The sequence below is a fragment of the Lycorma delicatula genome, chromosome 4 (assembly GCF_047948215.1).
Source record: "Lycorma delicatula isolate Av1 chromosome 4, ASM4794821v1, whole genome shotgun sequence".
NCBI classification, from domain to species: Eukaryota; Metazoa; Arthropoda; class Insecta; order Hemiptera; family Fulgoridae; genus Lycorma; species Lycorma delicatula.
The window spans coordinates 32809719-32826182 of record NC_134458.1 but is presented as its reverse complement, the minus strand read 5'-3'; the positions used below and the strand labels follow the sequence as shown (position 1 = coordinate 32826182).

At 28.9% G+C, this 16464-nt stretch overlaps 1 protein-coding gene across 2 annotated transcripts in view; it reads right to left on the bottom strand.

Annotated features, from left to right (window-relative positions):
* The window catches only part of sno (Protein strawberry notch), a 141058-nt gene that overhangs the window by 97806 nt on the left and 26788 nt on the right, over positions 1-16464 (bottom strand). For both annotated transcript variants that reach the window (XM_075362614.1, XM_075362615.1), the window contains exons 2-3: positions 7896-8013; positions 557-727 (exon numbers count right to left, since the gene is read on the bottom strand). In XM_075362614.1, coding sequence (XP_075218729.1) covers positions 557-727; positions 7896-8013 — 289 coding nt within the window. The remainder of the gene's footprint in view (positions 1-556; positions 728-7895; positions 8014-16464) is intronic.

Sequence of the window (16464 nt, the reverse complement as noted above, 5' to 3'; positions counted from 1 at the left end):
TTAATCTGATAAAATTAATAAAAGGTGAAAGAATGAATTATTTAAAATTATTCCATTCAACAGAAACTCATCATTTTTGTAAGTACTCATAAAAAAGTTCCATCATAAAACATTTATCTGGTCTCACTCGAAAAAAAATAAAAGAAACATTTCCAATAGCAGTTAACTTAGTGAAGAACAAAAAACCTAGATAATACATTTAACCTTATCAACTAGCAAAAATCTACAATAAATCTTAATTTTTACATAATCTAAGAAAGTGATTAACATGTGAGAAGCCTGGGATATTGTTACTAGTAGAAGAGATAAACTGGGAAATAGAGAATTAAAAGAGGGGCTGAAATTTATAATGTTTTCTTTTATTCTTTAACACATTTTTACAATCACTTTAAGTACAGTAAGGTGTGTTGACTCTACTGACAGCGATAATTCTGCAGCATCATCATGGTAACAATTTACTCATTAACAGATATACTAGTATCCTTTCTACATCTCCTAAATTCATTACAAACTTCAATCAAATTTATCAATAAATAATTTTAAAATGAAATATTACTTTTGTTGGCAGATTGGGAAGCAGGAGTTTGTAGCAAAGACTGTTGTTGTGTCAATTGTTGCAATTTCATTAATTCAGATTCTTTCATATTATTCTCTTTAATATCCCCTTGTGGCGCTTCATCTTTACGTGAATTTAATGACACTGCAGTAGCCAAATCTTTTCCACCTCCTATAAAAAAATTGGTTTATTATTTTTATTATACAAAAGATGAATAAAGACTTTATAACTATTTTCTATGTTCAAAATTATTTATTTCTCTCAGAAATATTAATATTACAATTGTATGCTTTACAAAATTAAATAGTTAATATTTAAACAACTTTTCAAATAATCAAATGTATACAATAGCTACAAAGAACGCACAGTAAATTGTTGAATATACTCTCATTTTTTAAACTTCACTGTTACAATACATTACCAATGAATAGTGTGTACAGAATAATTTTTTTTATTTTATGTGCTATACTAGCTGACTTGAAAATAAACTACACTTTCCATTAACATCAAAAAATTTGGTAAAGAAAATTATGTTATTTTATTTCCTTACCTAGCATTAATATGTAAACGATTTCAGCAAGCCTATTGCAAATGGGTTCATATTATTTTTGAGTTATACAGAAGTCGCTTCCACAATAATTAAATGGAATTTTATTAAATGCTGAACAGGATGACGAACATGTAACGATTATTATAACTGGTGAGAAAGTGATGGCATGGGAATAGTAACCGGCCTCCGTGGTGCAAGTGGTAGCATGTCGGCCTTTCATCTGGAGTTCCCGGGTTCAAATCCCAATTTTTTAACAAAAACTGTTAAAAAATTACTAAGGTCACACTTTTAAAATGATATTTTTAAATTGGTTGAATGGTTGCTTTAATTAAAAGTTTTATATTAATATTTGAAAGACTTTTATATCTGCTATTTCTTTTAAGTTTGTATCTACTGTTACAGGTTAATCACCTGTTTTCCAGTTTAATTAAATTAATTAAGGGAGTTGATAATGGTGGGGAGAGAAGAATTTTTATCATTGTAGTGCTGAGTAATTGCAACTGCCAATCTAATGTGATAAATATTCCTATAAAATAAACATGTTTTAACAACATCTAAACTGTGATACAAAATAATTCAAGTGTTGAAATAGTACTGCACACTAATCTATCATGAAAACATAGAAATTCAGGTTTTTCGTAAAATTTTATACTTCAATAAATTTATTTTTAATTTTAGTAATAAATACAAATTCCCATTAAGTATTTGGAATAATTTCGTTTGTTTGAAATTGTACATAAATCAGTGATGAAAAATTTACACGTCATGTCCACTAAAATAGATGACTTTATTTTTTGACTTGTACATCTAAAAACAAAAATTATACAGAGCAAGTCAAAAATATGGAAACCCCTCAACAATTTTAAAACCATTCCAGATAGACTACTGAAAATTTCAGGAAACGGTAATGGTCAACTACTTTACCTTTTGATGAGAAACAGAATTTCAACCCCTTCTTAAGGGATGGCCCAAGAGTTGTAACTAAAATATTTTAAATGGTAACACCCTTTTTGTGATACATAATTTTAAAGATCTCTTTAAGATAAGAAAAATGGTATAAATAAAAAGTTGGTAAAATGTCTGTACCCAAAATGGTGCAGGATAAATTTTTGATTTTGAAAATTACTAAATTTAATAAGTTCAAATAAAATTAAACTGAATTAAATAAAAACTTAATGTAATTTAATTAAAATTTAATTTATACCTTCATGCTGAACATCATTGATGGTCTCTTGCCATTGTTTCAAAAATGAAGCTTACTTCATTGTTGTATAATATTCCATTTAGCATTTCATTACTACATTGTTAGTTTCTTATGAGAATTTATTGTGATCAGTTGACTAATTGATTTTGTCAACCTTTACCACATTTTTAAGCCTTCTTTGTTGACATATTTTTTTTACCTTTTTTGTAATTGTTTTTTACTGAATTAACTTCTTCTGTGCTACCTGGTAACATTGCTATCAACATATCACTTAGGGGAAAGGAGAGGGCCACACTGTTAATGATGAGGTTTCGGTGACAAAATTAGGTAATATAATGAAATTTGTGAATTGTTCAATTCAACATTATAAAATTATTTGTAACCCTACTTCAAAAGGTACAGTTTCAAAAACCATCAAACAATCTGAAGAAAAAGGGAACATTAATAAGGGAAAACCAGGAAAGCCTAAATCTGCAACAAATAATAACATAATAATCATTAGGAGATTATTGAAGAATTTATTGAGAATCCTCATTCTTTGATTCAAACAGCAGCATGAGAATATAACATTAGCTAATGTTCAACGATTCAAACACAAAAAAGTGAAAATTTCAAACCCTTCAAAATTCATCCAGTGTAGAACTTAATGAAGATGACTATGATCAGACTTGAGTTCTATGAAATTATGATTAAGAATATTTGTGTAGATTCTAATTTATTAAACAACATAGTTTTAAGTGATGAGGCCACATTTTTTTTTTTTAAATGGGCAATGTATATCACCATAATTGTACAGGTAGTTATCAGTGGTGAATGATTGATAGAGCCTATATTTATCGGTGGAAATATAAACCAAGTCAAATATGAGGCTTTTCTTCTTGACCATATAATTCAAAACATTTAAAATGTCAGTCCCAAATTTCAAAACATTTGGTTTCAACAAGACAACTCCACCTAACCTTGGCCATCAGGTATGTGATATTTTAAATGAATTTTTTCCTAGAGATGGATCAGCCGAAGGGGGCAAATAGAACGGCCAGCAAGATAACCCGACTAATCACCATTGGATTACTTTCTACGGGGCTGCTTAAAACGTACGTACTGTTTATAATAAATAGCCCCAAGATATCAATAATTTATAAAATAGAATTTCAGAATCAGCACAAAATATAACTAGGGAATCGTTGAATAATGCAGTATCACCCTTCTAAAACCGACCAGCATGCTGTCAAAAAACAGGAGGACATTTTGAATATTTATTAAAATGAAATATAAGCAAATAAACAAATGTTGTGCTTAATAAATAACTTTTTTTTAAAGAAATTTATTTGATAATAACCATTTATTCAAATTTTTATAAATTTATTTGTGATAATAGTTCCTTAGAATAATTTTAAATGAACAAAAAATTTTGAAAACTATATTTTATTCAAATTTTAAACAATAATTATTGATTCATATGTTAGTCTAACTGTTTTAATACCATAGACATAATAATCGAGATGCTTTTATCGACTAGACGTACAAATGTATAACTTATTTTATAAGTTGACAATTGATTGTTATATTTATGGAAATTTATTTTATTTTTATTTAATCTACACCAAATTAATATGTGAAGTGAATACTTATATACAAGTTTATCAGATGTTCCTGAAGATGGAAAAATAACTTCCGAAAGCACTAGAACGTAATAATTAATTACATTGGTTGATAACCGTAATTATAATTTATATATTTTTATAATAGTTCCTTAAATTATCAATGTAATTTTTTTAAATTCAAAACTTTATCCTGTCGCCATTTTGAGTACAGACTTTTTTATACCATTTTTATGGTCTTAAAGAGACCTTTAAAATAATGTAACACACAAAGGCTGTTACTATTTAAAATATTTCAGTTACAACCCCTGAACCAGCCCGCCATCCCAAGAAGAGGTTGAAATTTTACTTCTCGTAAAAAGGTAAAGTAGTTGACTGATGCCTCATCCTAAAAGTTACAGTATTCTATTTGGAGCGCTTTTAAAGTTGTTGAGGGGTTTCCATACTTTTGACTGTATAAAAAATAATAACACGAGTAGAAACTGGAATTAGTTCTTCATAAAACCAACAAGTAAATTCTATTTATAATTTTCTATTTAATTATTACTGGCACAGAAAGGGTTTGCTGAAATACAACTGTTTTAAAAATGCCAAATTGAAATATCTATCAAACAACACTGGGTTGAGGAAAAAAGTTTGAAATCTTACGTACTTGTTTATTTAGGAATTATCTTTTATGACCAGCAAAGTTTCAATTTAATAATGCAGTCATTTTTTAACTGTCCAAGATAATTTTCATAAGATGTTTTATATTTCATGTTTTAATAAATATTTCACAGAAAGAGTGGCACTGCTTAGGACAATATGTATTTGATTACGGTATTTTATAAGTACATGATTGACATATTAATTACCAATTACGATTTTTTTTTATAATAAAAAGTGGCTCTTTTTTAAATATAGCATCCAAACTGATACTCCCTTTGATTGCTAAAACATTTAAAGGCCAATCCATTTGAAGTGCCCAAAAAACACAAGTGGTTGCTTGACCAATTAACATTTACCCACTCTTGTTTCCTATATTCTCAGAACCTTAAAACTAAATATATATTTTTAAAATTTTTTATTTAAACAGTTTACCTGTAGCAGCCATTTTTGTTATGGTGTGCACACCTATTTTTGTGACTGTAGGAGTTTACGGAAAAAATCATAACTAAAAAACTATTGGTCCTGGAAGGATGAAACAAAAAAGCAATTTAATCATATTTTCTCAAGGTAAAAGAATGGTCCAGTAGTTTATTTACTTATCTCTTCTTTCTATGAGAAAATTACCAATAAAGTTGAAGGTGGAAAACAGTGAAATTTCATATTTGGTAATTTTTTCCAGAGGCAGAGATGCAAACACAGTTTGAATTATTTTTTGTATGTAAGTATATGTTAGTAGTTTTACCAAAAATAATATTAATGGTGATATACTTACCCCAAAATTTTTATGAATTTTTTAAAAATTCAAACTTTGGCTTCAGATAACTCTGATGGGGCTGGTGATAAAAATCCCAAATTTGCACAACTTGCAGTATTTTTGTGGATGTTTATGGTAAATAAAAGAGTTTCTTGCGTATTGTATTAATAAAACACTTATGATCTCTCAAAAATCTTGAAAGCCCTATTAAAAGCGATACCATCTTGACTCACTAAATAAGTGCCCCAAGAGGGTTTCTTGTCTTCTTTGCACTTTACATTTTTTTATATTTAGTCCCTATAGTGTTGAAGTTGACGTTTTCAATATTTTTAAAATAGTTTTTTTAAATTATTAATGATAGGTCGTAACTTAATAATAACTTAACTAATACCGGTAACCGAATACCATTTTGATTCAAAAATGCTTGTAAAACTTACCCAAACTGAGATTTCAATGAGTAGCCTACATCTTTTTTCAAGAATTCATTTTTATTTTTATACTGGTTTATTTTTTAAACACTATCGAAGAAAAAATAAATTGTAGCAAAATTTTATTTATTCTTCAAAGAAATAGACTGTTTTTATAGCAATGAGTTTATTATTTAGTGTGGTTAACCAACACCTGTGATATCTCTTCTGATAACTCTTTTGAAATTGTGTGAGGATGACCTGTCACTGTAGTTAGTTCAGGTGATGTCAACTTTCTCAGGACTTTGCAGGTTGGTATCCACACTGTTTTGTTGAGACTTTTGAAATGATGTACATGGTCCAGCTGGATGAAAAAAATGAACCTGCACATCGTCATTTTTGAGGCTAATATCTACCACTTCTCCTATTCACCACTGATCATCATACACACACGCAATACTGTGAAAGTGGTATAATACTTGACACAAGATGGTCTTCATAGTCCTTGGAGTTTGAAGTAAAGTAACATCTTACAATGCCTTCTGGCGCAGGAACATAATTGTGGTAGCTTCTAGTACCAACAACTCTTTCACAGCAGTCAAAAAGGTTTTTTAGAGTTTCTGAAAACAGCTATCTCATCAAATTTAATCAAAAAATACTTGATGTTTTTCAGCTTGTGATTACAAAAAATATATTTCATCAATTTTTAGTATCTGACTGTTTAATGGCCTTTGTCACAACTTGTTTTATTGTTCCTCCCAAATCAACACGTACTTTTACCATGGGATGATCCAAAGAAGCGCCATTCGGCTTCATGTCGAAGTCTTTTTTTGTGACTGCACAAATTAGCAAAATTCTTTTTATTTTTAAACTGACTTGAAGCATTATCAGTAAAATAGATGAGTTTTTTAATGTTCTGATATACTTCCTTGATATGGTCTGTTAAAAGTTCTTGAACGCAATAAAATGTTGCTGTATCGTGCTTCAAGTAATCACTTAAAATACTGACACTTTTGTGTTGTAATACATAATTTTCCTTGAAATAGAACTATATAAAAATGAGATCCCTAAAATTAAGAATTTTTTCTGCACTTTGTAGTCATGGGTGCAGTACAATCAGCGTTACTATTTTATTGCGAGGCTAGATGGTTATCACATGGGAAATTTTTACAATGTGTTTATGAATTAAGAGATGAAATCTCCATTTTTCTAGAAGAGGAAAATCGACCAGAAGTCCAGAAGTTTCGAGATGGTTTATTTGTGATGGAATTGGGCTACTTGGTCGACATATTCGAGAAATTAAATACCCTGAATCTAACTCCAAGGAGCAAATATACATATGTTGGATATGAGTGATAAAGTTAATGCTTTTTGTAGAAAATTGGAATTGTGGAGCAGAAATTTAAAACAAAAAACCTAGAAATGTTTGCAAATGTGGATGAATGTGTTAAAACTTACAAGGCTGAAAAATAACACGTGAGGGTTATTTTTGTAACCATTGAAAATCATTTAGCCATGCTGACAAAGAATTTAAAAAAGTATTTTCTTGCCAACAACATGGTAGCAAGTTATGAGTGGGTTAATGATCCATTTCAAAATACTCCCGAAGAAGAAATCTTCATAGACTTTACAGCAAGTGGCGAAATCAATTGTTGTTACAATTTTCAACATCCTACTTTTGTGAAACCAGATTTTCAGCGGTGGCTGCTTTGAAGACAAAATATAGATCTCAGCCAGATATAGAAAAATAACTCTGTTTCTATTTCTAATACTAAATCTTCCTTCTAAAAACTTTGTTCTGCAAGACAGGCCCAAGGAAATCATAATAATTATTAAACTTGTGTTTAATTTAGTAATTAAAAGTTAATTTATTAAATACATTGTGCAGTACTGATACAATCCTATTTATAACTGTATTATATGAATGAAAATGTGTATTTTATTATTTATTATGTCAGAATATATTTTGTTTTGCTTTCCTTTCAGTAAATTAATAAATTTTTTTAACAATATTTTCTTTTCGATATGCCCATGCCACGTATTTAGTGTTATCACGCCCTCCTAGGGGAGTGCGCCCCATAGTTTGAGAAACACTGAATTAGACAAAATTTGCCAGAACAAGATAATCAAGCCATCTATAATAAACACAAATAAGAATCAATAAATAATAAATACCTGGCACTTGAATTGTATCTGGATCTTCATCTTCATCGAAGTCACTGTCTGACCCATTAGAACTGTATTTTTCTTCTTCATCTTTTATTTTATCAAATTTTTGTGCAGCTTTTGAAGCCTATAAAAAACAATAAAAATTAAAAATGTTATGTTACAACTAAAAAAAGTAGTATTACAAAAGTACTGCCATTACAACACCTGAAAGCAATCTGTCATCATATAAATATAAGATTTTTAAAACTATGAATCATACCTATCAACAAAACTGAAGCCCTCATATTAAGTTCTGAACATTATAAAACACACACCATATACAAACAGATATAAAATAAAATTCACTGACTTGCAAAAATGGAGAAAAATATTATGTGATTTAAAGATTTGTGAAAGAAATAGCTTAAAAAATGAAAAAAAAAGACTTTTTTAAATTTACTGTAGAAAATGTACTGTATTAACTGCAGTAATAATAATAGTATATATATATATTTTCCCCCTGCCTAATTAGAAGTAGGTTTTGAAACAGACCTCAAATATAAATAAAAATATTACAGACAGAAGCTTGCTTGTAGAAAAATTACAATGGATGGGAAAAGTAAGGTAGAGATCTACCTAACTTTTCAGGCAAAATCAGGCTGGCACAATTAAGAGCTTGTACACAGAATGAATGAAATCTGCTGGTATCCCATACGGATCTAAAATTTAGATGTTCTTAATATTTATGGGGAGTGTAGTATTTTATGGTAGTGAAACATAGGCATTATGGAAAGAAAAAAGTAAAAGTATGATCATTCAAATGTGGAGTTAGAGTAAAATGTTCAATACTAATTAAATTAAAAACAATAGCAGTAAAAAGGCAAGAATTGTTTTATAAATTCTACTAGACAATACAATTTTTTGGCCACCAGAATAACTGATGTTTTTAATTAAATTGGTTTTCTTATATGTAGTAGATTAAATTTTTGTTCATTTTCTTTACAATTTTCATACATTTATATTTCTAATAAATTTACAAGTAAAAAATTTCTGTTCATTTTAAAAAATACACATTGCACCAACCTAGTGCATTAATGATGTATCGGCTTAATATGTAAAAATTTTAAGTTACAGCAAAAATTGTCATACAATAAATAAGACCAAATCCTTTATATTTTCTTATTCAATAACCTTTTTTTTATAAAAAGCACACTTCAATGCTATTAGTGTTATCAAATTTATGAAAATAATGATAATTATATATAGCTATGATCTCCCCTATGATTTTAATGAAATTTGGAATATACCTTATTTAGGATCTAAGTTATTTGTTATAATTAAAACTATCTGCTACAGAGACTTTTACAATACCATCACTAAAAATTTTGTAATTCAGCAGTGTACAAGCATAATATGCGTTATTTTGGACTAAATAATTGATTATTGTATACAATTATGGACTCAGCCTAACAATCAGCCAATTTAATACTTAAGGTTAATTAGATAAGGTTAGTAAATGAACCAAGTGTTAGCTTATGTCTGCTGCTATACAAAGTTCAGTAGACAGCTGATTATTTACTAGACAGGTTATTTTGGACTAAATAATTGATTATTGTATACAATTATGGACTCAGCCTAACAATCAGCCAATTTAATACTTAAGGTTAATTAGATAAGGTTAGTAAATGAACCAAGTGTTAGCTTATGTCTGCTGCTATACAAAGTTCAGTAGACAGCATCATTAGTTACAGGGTATAAATAATGTCATGTATTAATGACCTAACCTAACTTAAGTAAATTTCACATAAACCAAGTTATTTACTCTGTAAATAATGTATATTGCTCATTTACCAAAACCCACACCTTAAGTTTAACTTAATTTAGTTTTAAGTTAATCTAATTTCATTCTTAACTTAATTTCACTGAAACAAAATTACTTAGTCTGAAAATAACACTTGTATAGTGCTGAATTATGAAATCTCTGGTGACAGTACTGTGTAAGTTACGAGTTATGTACATCTGGTGAATGGCGTTTCTGATGAATAATTTCAATTGTAACAAATAATTTAGGTCCTAAACATAGTATATTTCAAATTTAATCAAAATCAGAGGTACTGTATTATAAATAATTACAAAAAAATATAATTCATTAAAAAAAAAATTAAAAACCTGATCAATTGCAGTGTACAAAATAGAATTTGCAGATACACTTTTACAGTAGTTTTTTTTTTTAATATATAAAATAAAGGAAGGTTAATTTTTAATGAATTGTTTTATCTTAAATTATTTTTATAAGTATATAAAAAAATAAAAAAACAATTGATGTCAAGACTAGCATGAAAAAAATTTTTTACTTTATTAAATAAGAAATATGATTTAACAAAGACACACACACACACACACACATGGGTATATTCAAAAGAAAAAACAAATTCAGCAAGCCACCACAATACAGAAACAAATAAGATCTCTTACCTTATTTTTTTAATTTTTAAAAATATAAAAATGTCTATCATAATTCTATCTCTTTAACAATGTTGGGACAACATATGCATTTATATTCTATTTAAATATTTTTGCCACGTGAATTCTATCTTAAGATAGAATTTACTCTATTCTCCCTATGTATATATATAAGGGAGAACAATAAAAATGAAAAAAATAAGGTAAGAGCTCTTATTTGGTTCTGTACTATGTACTATGGTGGATTGCTGAATTTTATTTTTGCTTTTGAATTTACTTAATACAGAGGAAAATATGTAAAATTTAAAAATCTATTTTACTAACATATATATCCATTAGCATTTTTTGTTTATTTTAATATATTTAAGTTTAGTATAATTTAATTTATTTTGGTAGATAATTTTATAAATCATAACAAAATGAAGTTTAAGAGAATGTCTAGAAATTACAATGTGAATAATTATTTCTTATACTACTGAAAAATAAAAAATTAAGTTTTTCTTAAATTATGCAATTTTAAAAGTATTAAAAGCAGGAAGTGAAGTAAAGAAACTACAATAAAGGAAGTAATAAATTTATAGAGAAATCAACAATCATTAAGCTGACTGATTGAAAAAGCATCAAAATAAAAATATCCTTACTACTTCCTAGAGCTGTAACATAATATAATATAGATTTTATAGGTTTGTCACAAATAGAACCACTACACACTTTCTTGCTCATTTTGACTGGTTTGCATTCTTCTAATAAACTTTAAGAGGAAAGAACTGTTTGGTTAAAATGATACCTTAATGCCTCTTGTAAAAAAGTAGTAGTTATTCAGATTTCAAGTATTTAAAACAAGAAAATATTTTAACATTATTGTTTCATAAAGATCGGTGAAAATTACATAAAATTACATTAAGCTGCATTATCCAGCTGAAAATTCATAAAAATATATACAGATAAAAGTAAAAACAATGTAAAAAATATTTGGTCCAGTTCATCAAAAACACATAACACTTTATTTATTTTCAGTGTTTATCAAAATAAAACAAAATTATTCAAATTATAAACACTACTTACTGATATAACATATAAGTAGTGTAACAAAAATTTCAAAAGCCAGAAAGAAGTGCATGTACACTGAATTTACTGTAAATAGTTCCAGATCTTTAAAAAAAAAGTATCATACACTACACAATAGTCTAACTGCTCAACAAATTCTATATTAATTCACTGGTTTTTGACAAAATCAGTACTGTCATTAGCAAATGCTCAAAACAAATTAGTTAATTAACTAATATAACTTCTAGGATTGAGCTGATTAGAAATGATAATATGGGAAATAAGAATTTAACAAAAAGATGTAAATCCTGAACAGTTACATAACCCTTCTATAGAATACCTGATAAGCCCACAATATATACAATCATGTATAAGAATGGTTTTAAGACAGTCGACTTTATCTAATAAGCAAATCGATCTCAAGTCATGGTTTTTGTATAGCCACTACACAATTAACTAATTCCTCTGATGACTAAATATGCAAAGCCAGCTCCACCAGAATCACACAAACACAATGGATTCATTAATACAATAAGTCTTTACATCTAAAATATGAATTCAGTGGATGTCTAACCAAAACCTACAAGAGACATTCCAGGAAAGAGATAAGTAATGAGAAAGGGACAACATATCCATTTCTATCCTACATAAATAACTTTGTCCTGTGAAACAAGACCAGTGTGTTGACACGATTCAGATTTTTGCAGCATTTCATGCTGTAAAAATCATTTTCCTTCAGATATTAAAAATCCACTGGTTGGGAGGTTCAGATTCTAAGTGAAGGCATACCCTTAGAATTATGCTTGTGTGAATGTTATCTGACTAAACCATAAATGTTTGGCTGGATCAATACCAGCAGGTGCTCACCGTCAAATACATACAACATACATACTTCTACTAGTAATATGTAGAACAGAATAACATTTTTTATTTTGCCTACATTCAAGAATGGAATATGCAGTTTAGAAGACTAAAAAACCAAATTTTTAGACTGAAATTCTTCATAAATTTTACTTCCAGACACAATTATTTTTTTTACATAAGCGTGTTGGAGACCAAGACTTTCGTAATCTTACTTATGAAACTTATTTCAGCATTTCCTTATTTCTTACCTCCAACTTGTAACCTATGCTACTCTTTAACAATAAGCCTTACTGAATAGTGAAAGAATTTTCCAGTTTAGTGAATAGTTTTTTTGAGGTATATGGTAACATACTTATTCACAAGGTTCTATAAAACTGAAATTCATAGCGATTAACAAATTTATTTTATGTATGTTACATTACACTTATAATTAGTTGTAATAACTATAACTAACTATAATTGAAGTTTACTATAATTCAATTCAAAGTATTTATGAGTAACAAGAAAATTTCAAATTGTAATTGATTAACTACTACCATCTACTAAATGCCTAATGTTGGATAGATAACAAAAAAAAAATCTAATGATATAGTGTAACTGGATAAAAAGAAAATGTGTATGCTACTTGAAAAGAAAAAAGGCAGAGGGCTTATTAACTACAAATAATTCAAACTGAGAAAGTTTCTGTACTAACATGAAACAATCACTAAATTTTTTATTTTTTAAATAACAATTTTATGAAAAGGTTCCCAACAATAAACATTTATTTCTTAAACTTTTCTCCTTCTGAAACTTTTAACCAACCAACTGTATACGTTCAGATTTTTTTATTTACTTATTCTCACTTTTTTTTTAATGAATTTTTTCAAGTATGGAAACAAGTTACAAATATTAACTAAAGTTGAGAAGTTAACTCCAGCCCCTAATTTTTTTTTTAAAGGGAATATAATGAACCTCAAAAAGTTAGAAAGAAGTTCTCTTAACATTTGTATACAATTTATCACAGATAACTGTTTAATGTTTAGTCCATTATTACCCAACCCAAATGTAGAATTAAATCTATACACAGATGTGTAAATTTTATATATATATATATATATATATATATACTGTCATATCAGAAACATTAGTCCCACTTGCTCTCAAGTCCCTATTAAGACCAACAGCTGACAATCGTGGATTAATTTTGCTTTTTCTTATTAGTAATCGATGCTGTGTAGGCGAGATTTTCTTTTTCTGTCCACATTTTCCTTTTCTGTTTGGAGAGACAGAACCTGTTTCCCTAAACCTTTTCACAATTTCATTTTACCTAACTCCACACTACAATCACTGGCAATTTTTCTTTTGTGTGTTGGGACAGAGCAACAATTTTTGACCGCTTTCGTGGGATTATATGTATTGTATTAACTAGAAATGAATTACAAACTTATAACAGAAACTTACAAGGCCACCAAAAACTAATTGGCAATGAATTATAAAAGCACAAAAACCACTAATTCTGTTTGTATATGAACTAACAACATAATCTAAAACACCAAACAGCAAGCAGTCTGCCACAGAAAGAATATTCCCTACAACAGAACAAAAATTCCCTTTGTTCAGATTAATTTGTTTTCTATTGTAAACTAATAAATATTAAGTATTAATCAAATAAAAAAAAAGTAAAATAAGTAAACATAATAATAATCACTTTATCACCAGAAGAAATCTTAAAATTAAATGTAAATGCTACCAAAGTTCAGCAACATCACTGCTGGATTTTCATAAAAACAATTTATTTTTGTCTACAGTCATTTGACTGGTTTGATGCAGCTTTCCAAGATTCCCTATCTAGTGCTAGTCGTTTCATTTCGGCATACCCCCTACATCCTACATCCCTAACAATTTGTTTTACATATTCCAAATGTTGCCTGCCTGCACAATTTTTTCCATCTACCTGCCCCTCCAATATCAAAGCGACTATTCCAGGATGCCTTAATATGTGGCCTGTAAGTCTGTTTCTTCTTTTAACTATATTTTTCCAAACGCTTCTTTCTTCATCAATTTGCTGCACACCACTTCATCTGTAACTTTATCCACCCATCTGATTTTTAACATTCTCATATAGTACCACGTTTCAAAAGCTTCTAATCTTTTCTTCTCAGGTACTCTGATCGTCCAAATTTCACTTCCACGTAAATCTAAGCTTCAAATATATACTTTCAAAAATATTTCCCTGACGTTTAAATTAATTTTTGATGTAAGCAAATTATATTTCTGACTGTAAGCTTTTTTTTGGCTGTGCTATGTGACATTTTATATCGCTCCTGCTTTGTCCATCTTTAATAATTCTATACTTCCCAAATAAAAAAATTTTTCTTCCTTCATAATCTTTTCTCTTCCTATTTTTATATTCAGTGGTCCATCAACATTATTTCTGTTACATTTCATTACTTTCATTTTATTCTTGTTTATTTTCATGCGGTAGTTCTTGCGTAGGACTTCATCCATGTCATTTATTTTCTTCTAAATCGTTTTTACTCTCGGCTAGAATTAATATATCATCAGCAAATCGTAACACCCTTATCTTTTCTCCTTGCACTGATACTCTGGATAAACTGTTCTTTAACATCATTAACTGCTAGTTCTCTGTAGAGAATAAAAAGTAAGGGATAGGGAATATCCTAGTCAGACTACCTGTTTTATTACTGCTTCTTTCTTTCTTATGCTATTTGATTATTACTGTTGCAATTTTGTTCCTGTAAATGTTAGCAATTGTTCTTCTATTGCCATACTTGAACCCTAATTTTCTTAAAATGCTGAACATCTTATTCCAGTCTACAAAAGCCAAATATGTTGGTTTGTTTTTTTATTAATCTACTATTAATCTGAGCGCTAAAATTACTTCCCTTGTCACAATACTTTACGTGAAACCAAATTGGTCTTTTCCTAACACTTCTTCCACTCTCCTCTCAATTTTTCTGTACAGAATTCTAGTTAAGATTTTTGATGCATGGCTAGTTAAGCTAACTGTTCTGTATTCTTCACATTTATCTGTTCCTGCTTTCTTTGGTATCATGACTATAACACTCTTTTTGAAGTCTGATGGAACTTCCCCTTTTTCATAAATATTACACACCAGTTTGTATAATCTATCAATTGCTTCCTCACCTGCACTGCACAGTAATTCTATAGGTATTCTGTCTATTCCAGGAGCCTTTCTGCCATTCCAATTATTTAATGCTCTCTTAAATTCAGATCTCAGTATTATTTCTCCCCTTTCATCCTCTTTGACTTCCTCTTCTTCCACCCACCTAGCCACTTTGCCTTTCGTATTATAAATCAGTGTACCATCTTTGTTTTAACACATTATCAAATTTTAATTTATGTACACCCAAAATTTTCCTTAACTTTCCTGTATGCTCCGTCTATTTTACCAATGTTCATTTCTCTTTCCACTTCTGAACACTTTTCTTTAATCCACTCTTCTTTTGCTAGTTTGCACTTCCTGTTTATAGTATTTCTTAATTGTCGATAGTTCCTTTTACCTTCTTCATCACTAGCATTCTTATATTTTCTACGTTCATCTATCAGCTGCAATAAATCTTCTGAAATCCAAGGTTTTCTACCAGCTCTCTTTGTTCCGCCTAAGTTCGCTTCTACTGATTTAAGAATTTCCTTTTTAACATTTTCCCACTCTTCTTCTACATTTTCTACCTTATCTTTTTACTCGATGTCCTCCTCAACAATCTTTTGTACCTCCTCTTCACCAGCCTCTCTAAATTCCATCAATTCATCCAACACCTTTTCTTCAGGTTTTTTAACCTCAATTTACATTTCATTATCACCAAATTATGGTCGCTATTAATATCTGCTCCAGGGTAAGTTTTGCAATCGACGAGTTGATTTCTAAATGTTTCCTTATCCATGATATAATCTATCTCATACCTTGCAGTATCGCCTGGCTTTTTCCATGTGTATATTCTTCTATTATGATTTTTAAACTGGGTGTTGGCAATTACTAAATTATTCTTCGTGCTATAAGTCGATCAATTATAACTCGAATTATAACTCTATAAGTCGATCCCCTCTTCCTTTTGTCCAGCTCGTATTCACCCACTATAGTTCCTTCCTTGCCTTTTCCAATGCTTGCATTCCAATCTCCAACTATTATTAAATTTTCATCTTCTTTTATGTGTTTAATTGCTTCGTCAATTTCTTCGTGTACACACTCTACTTCATC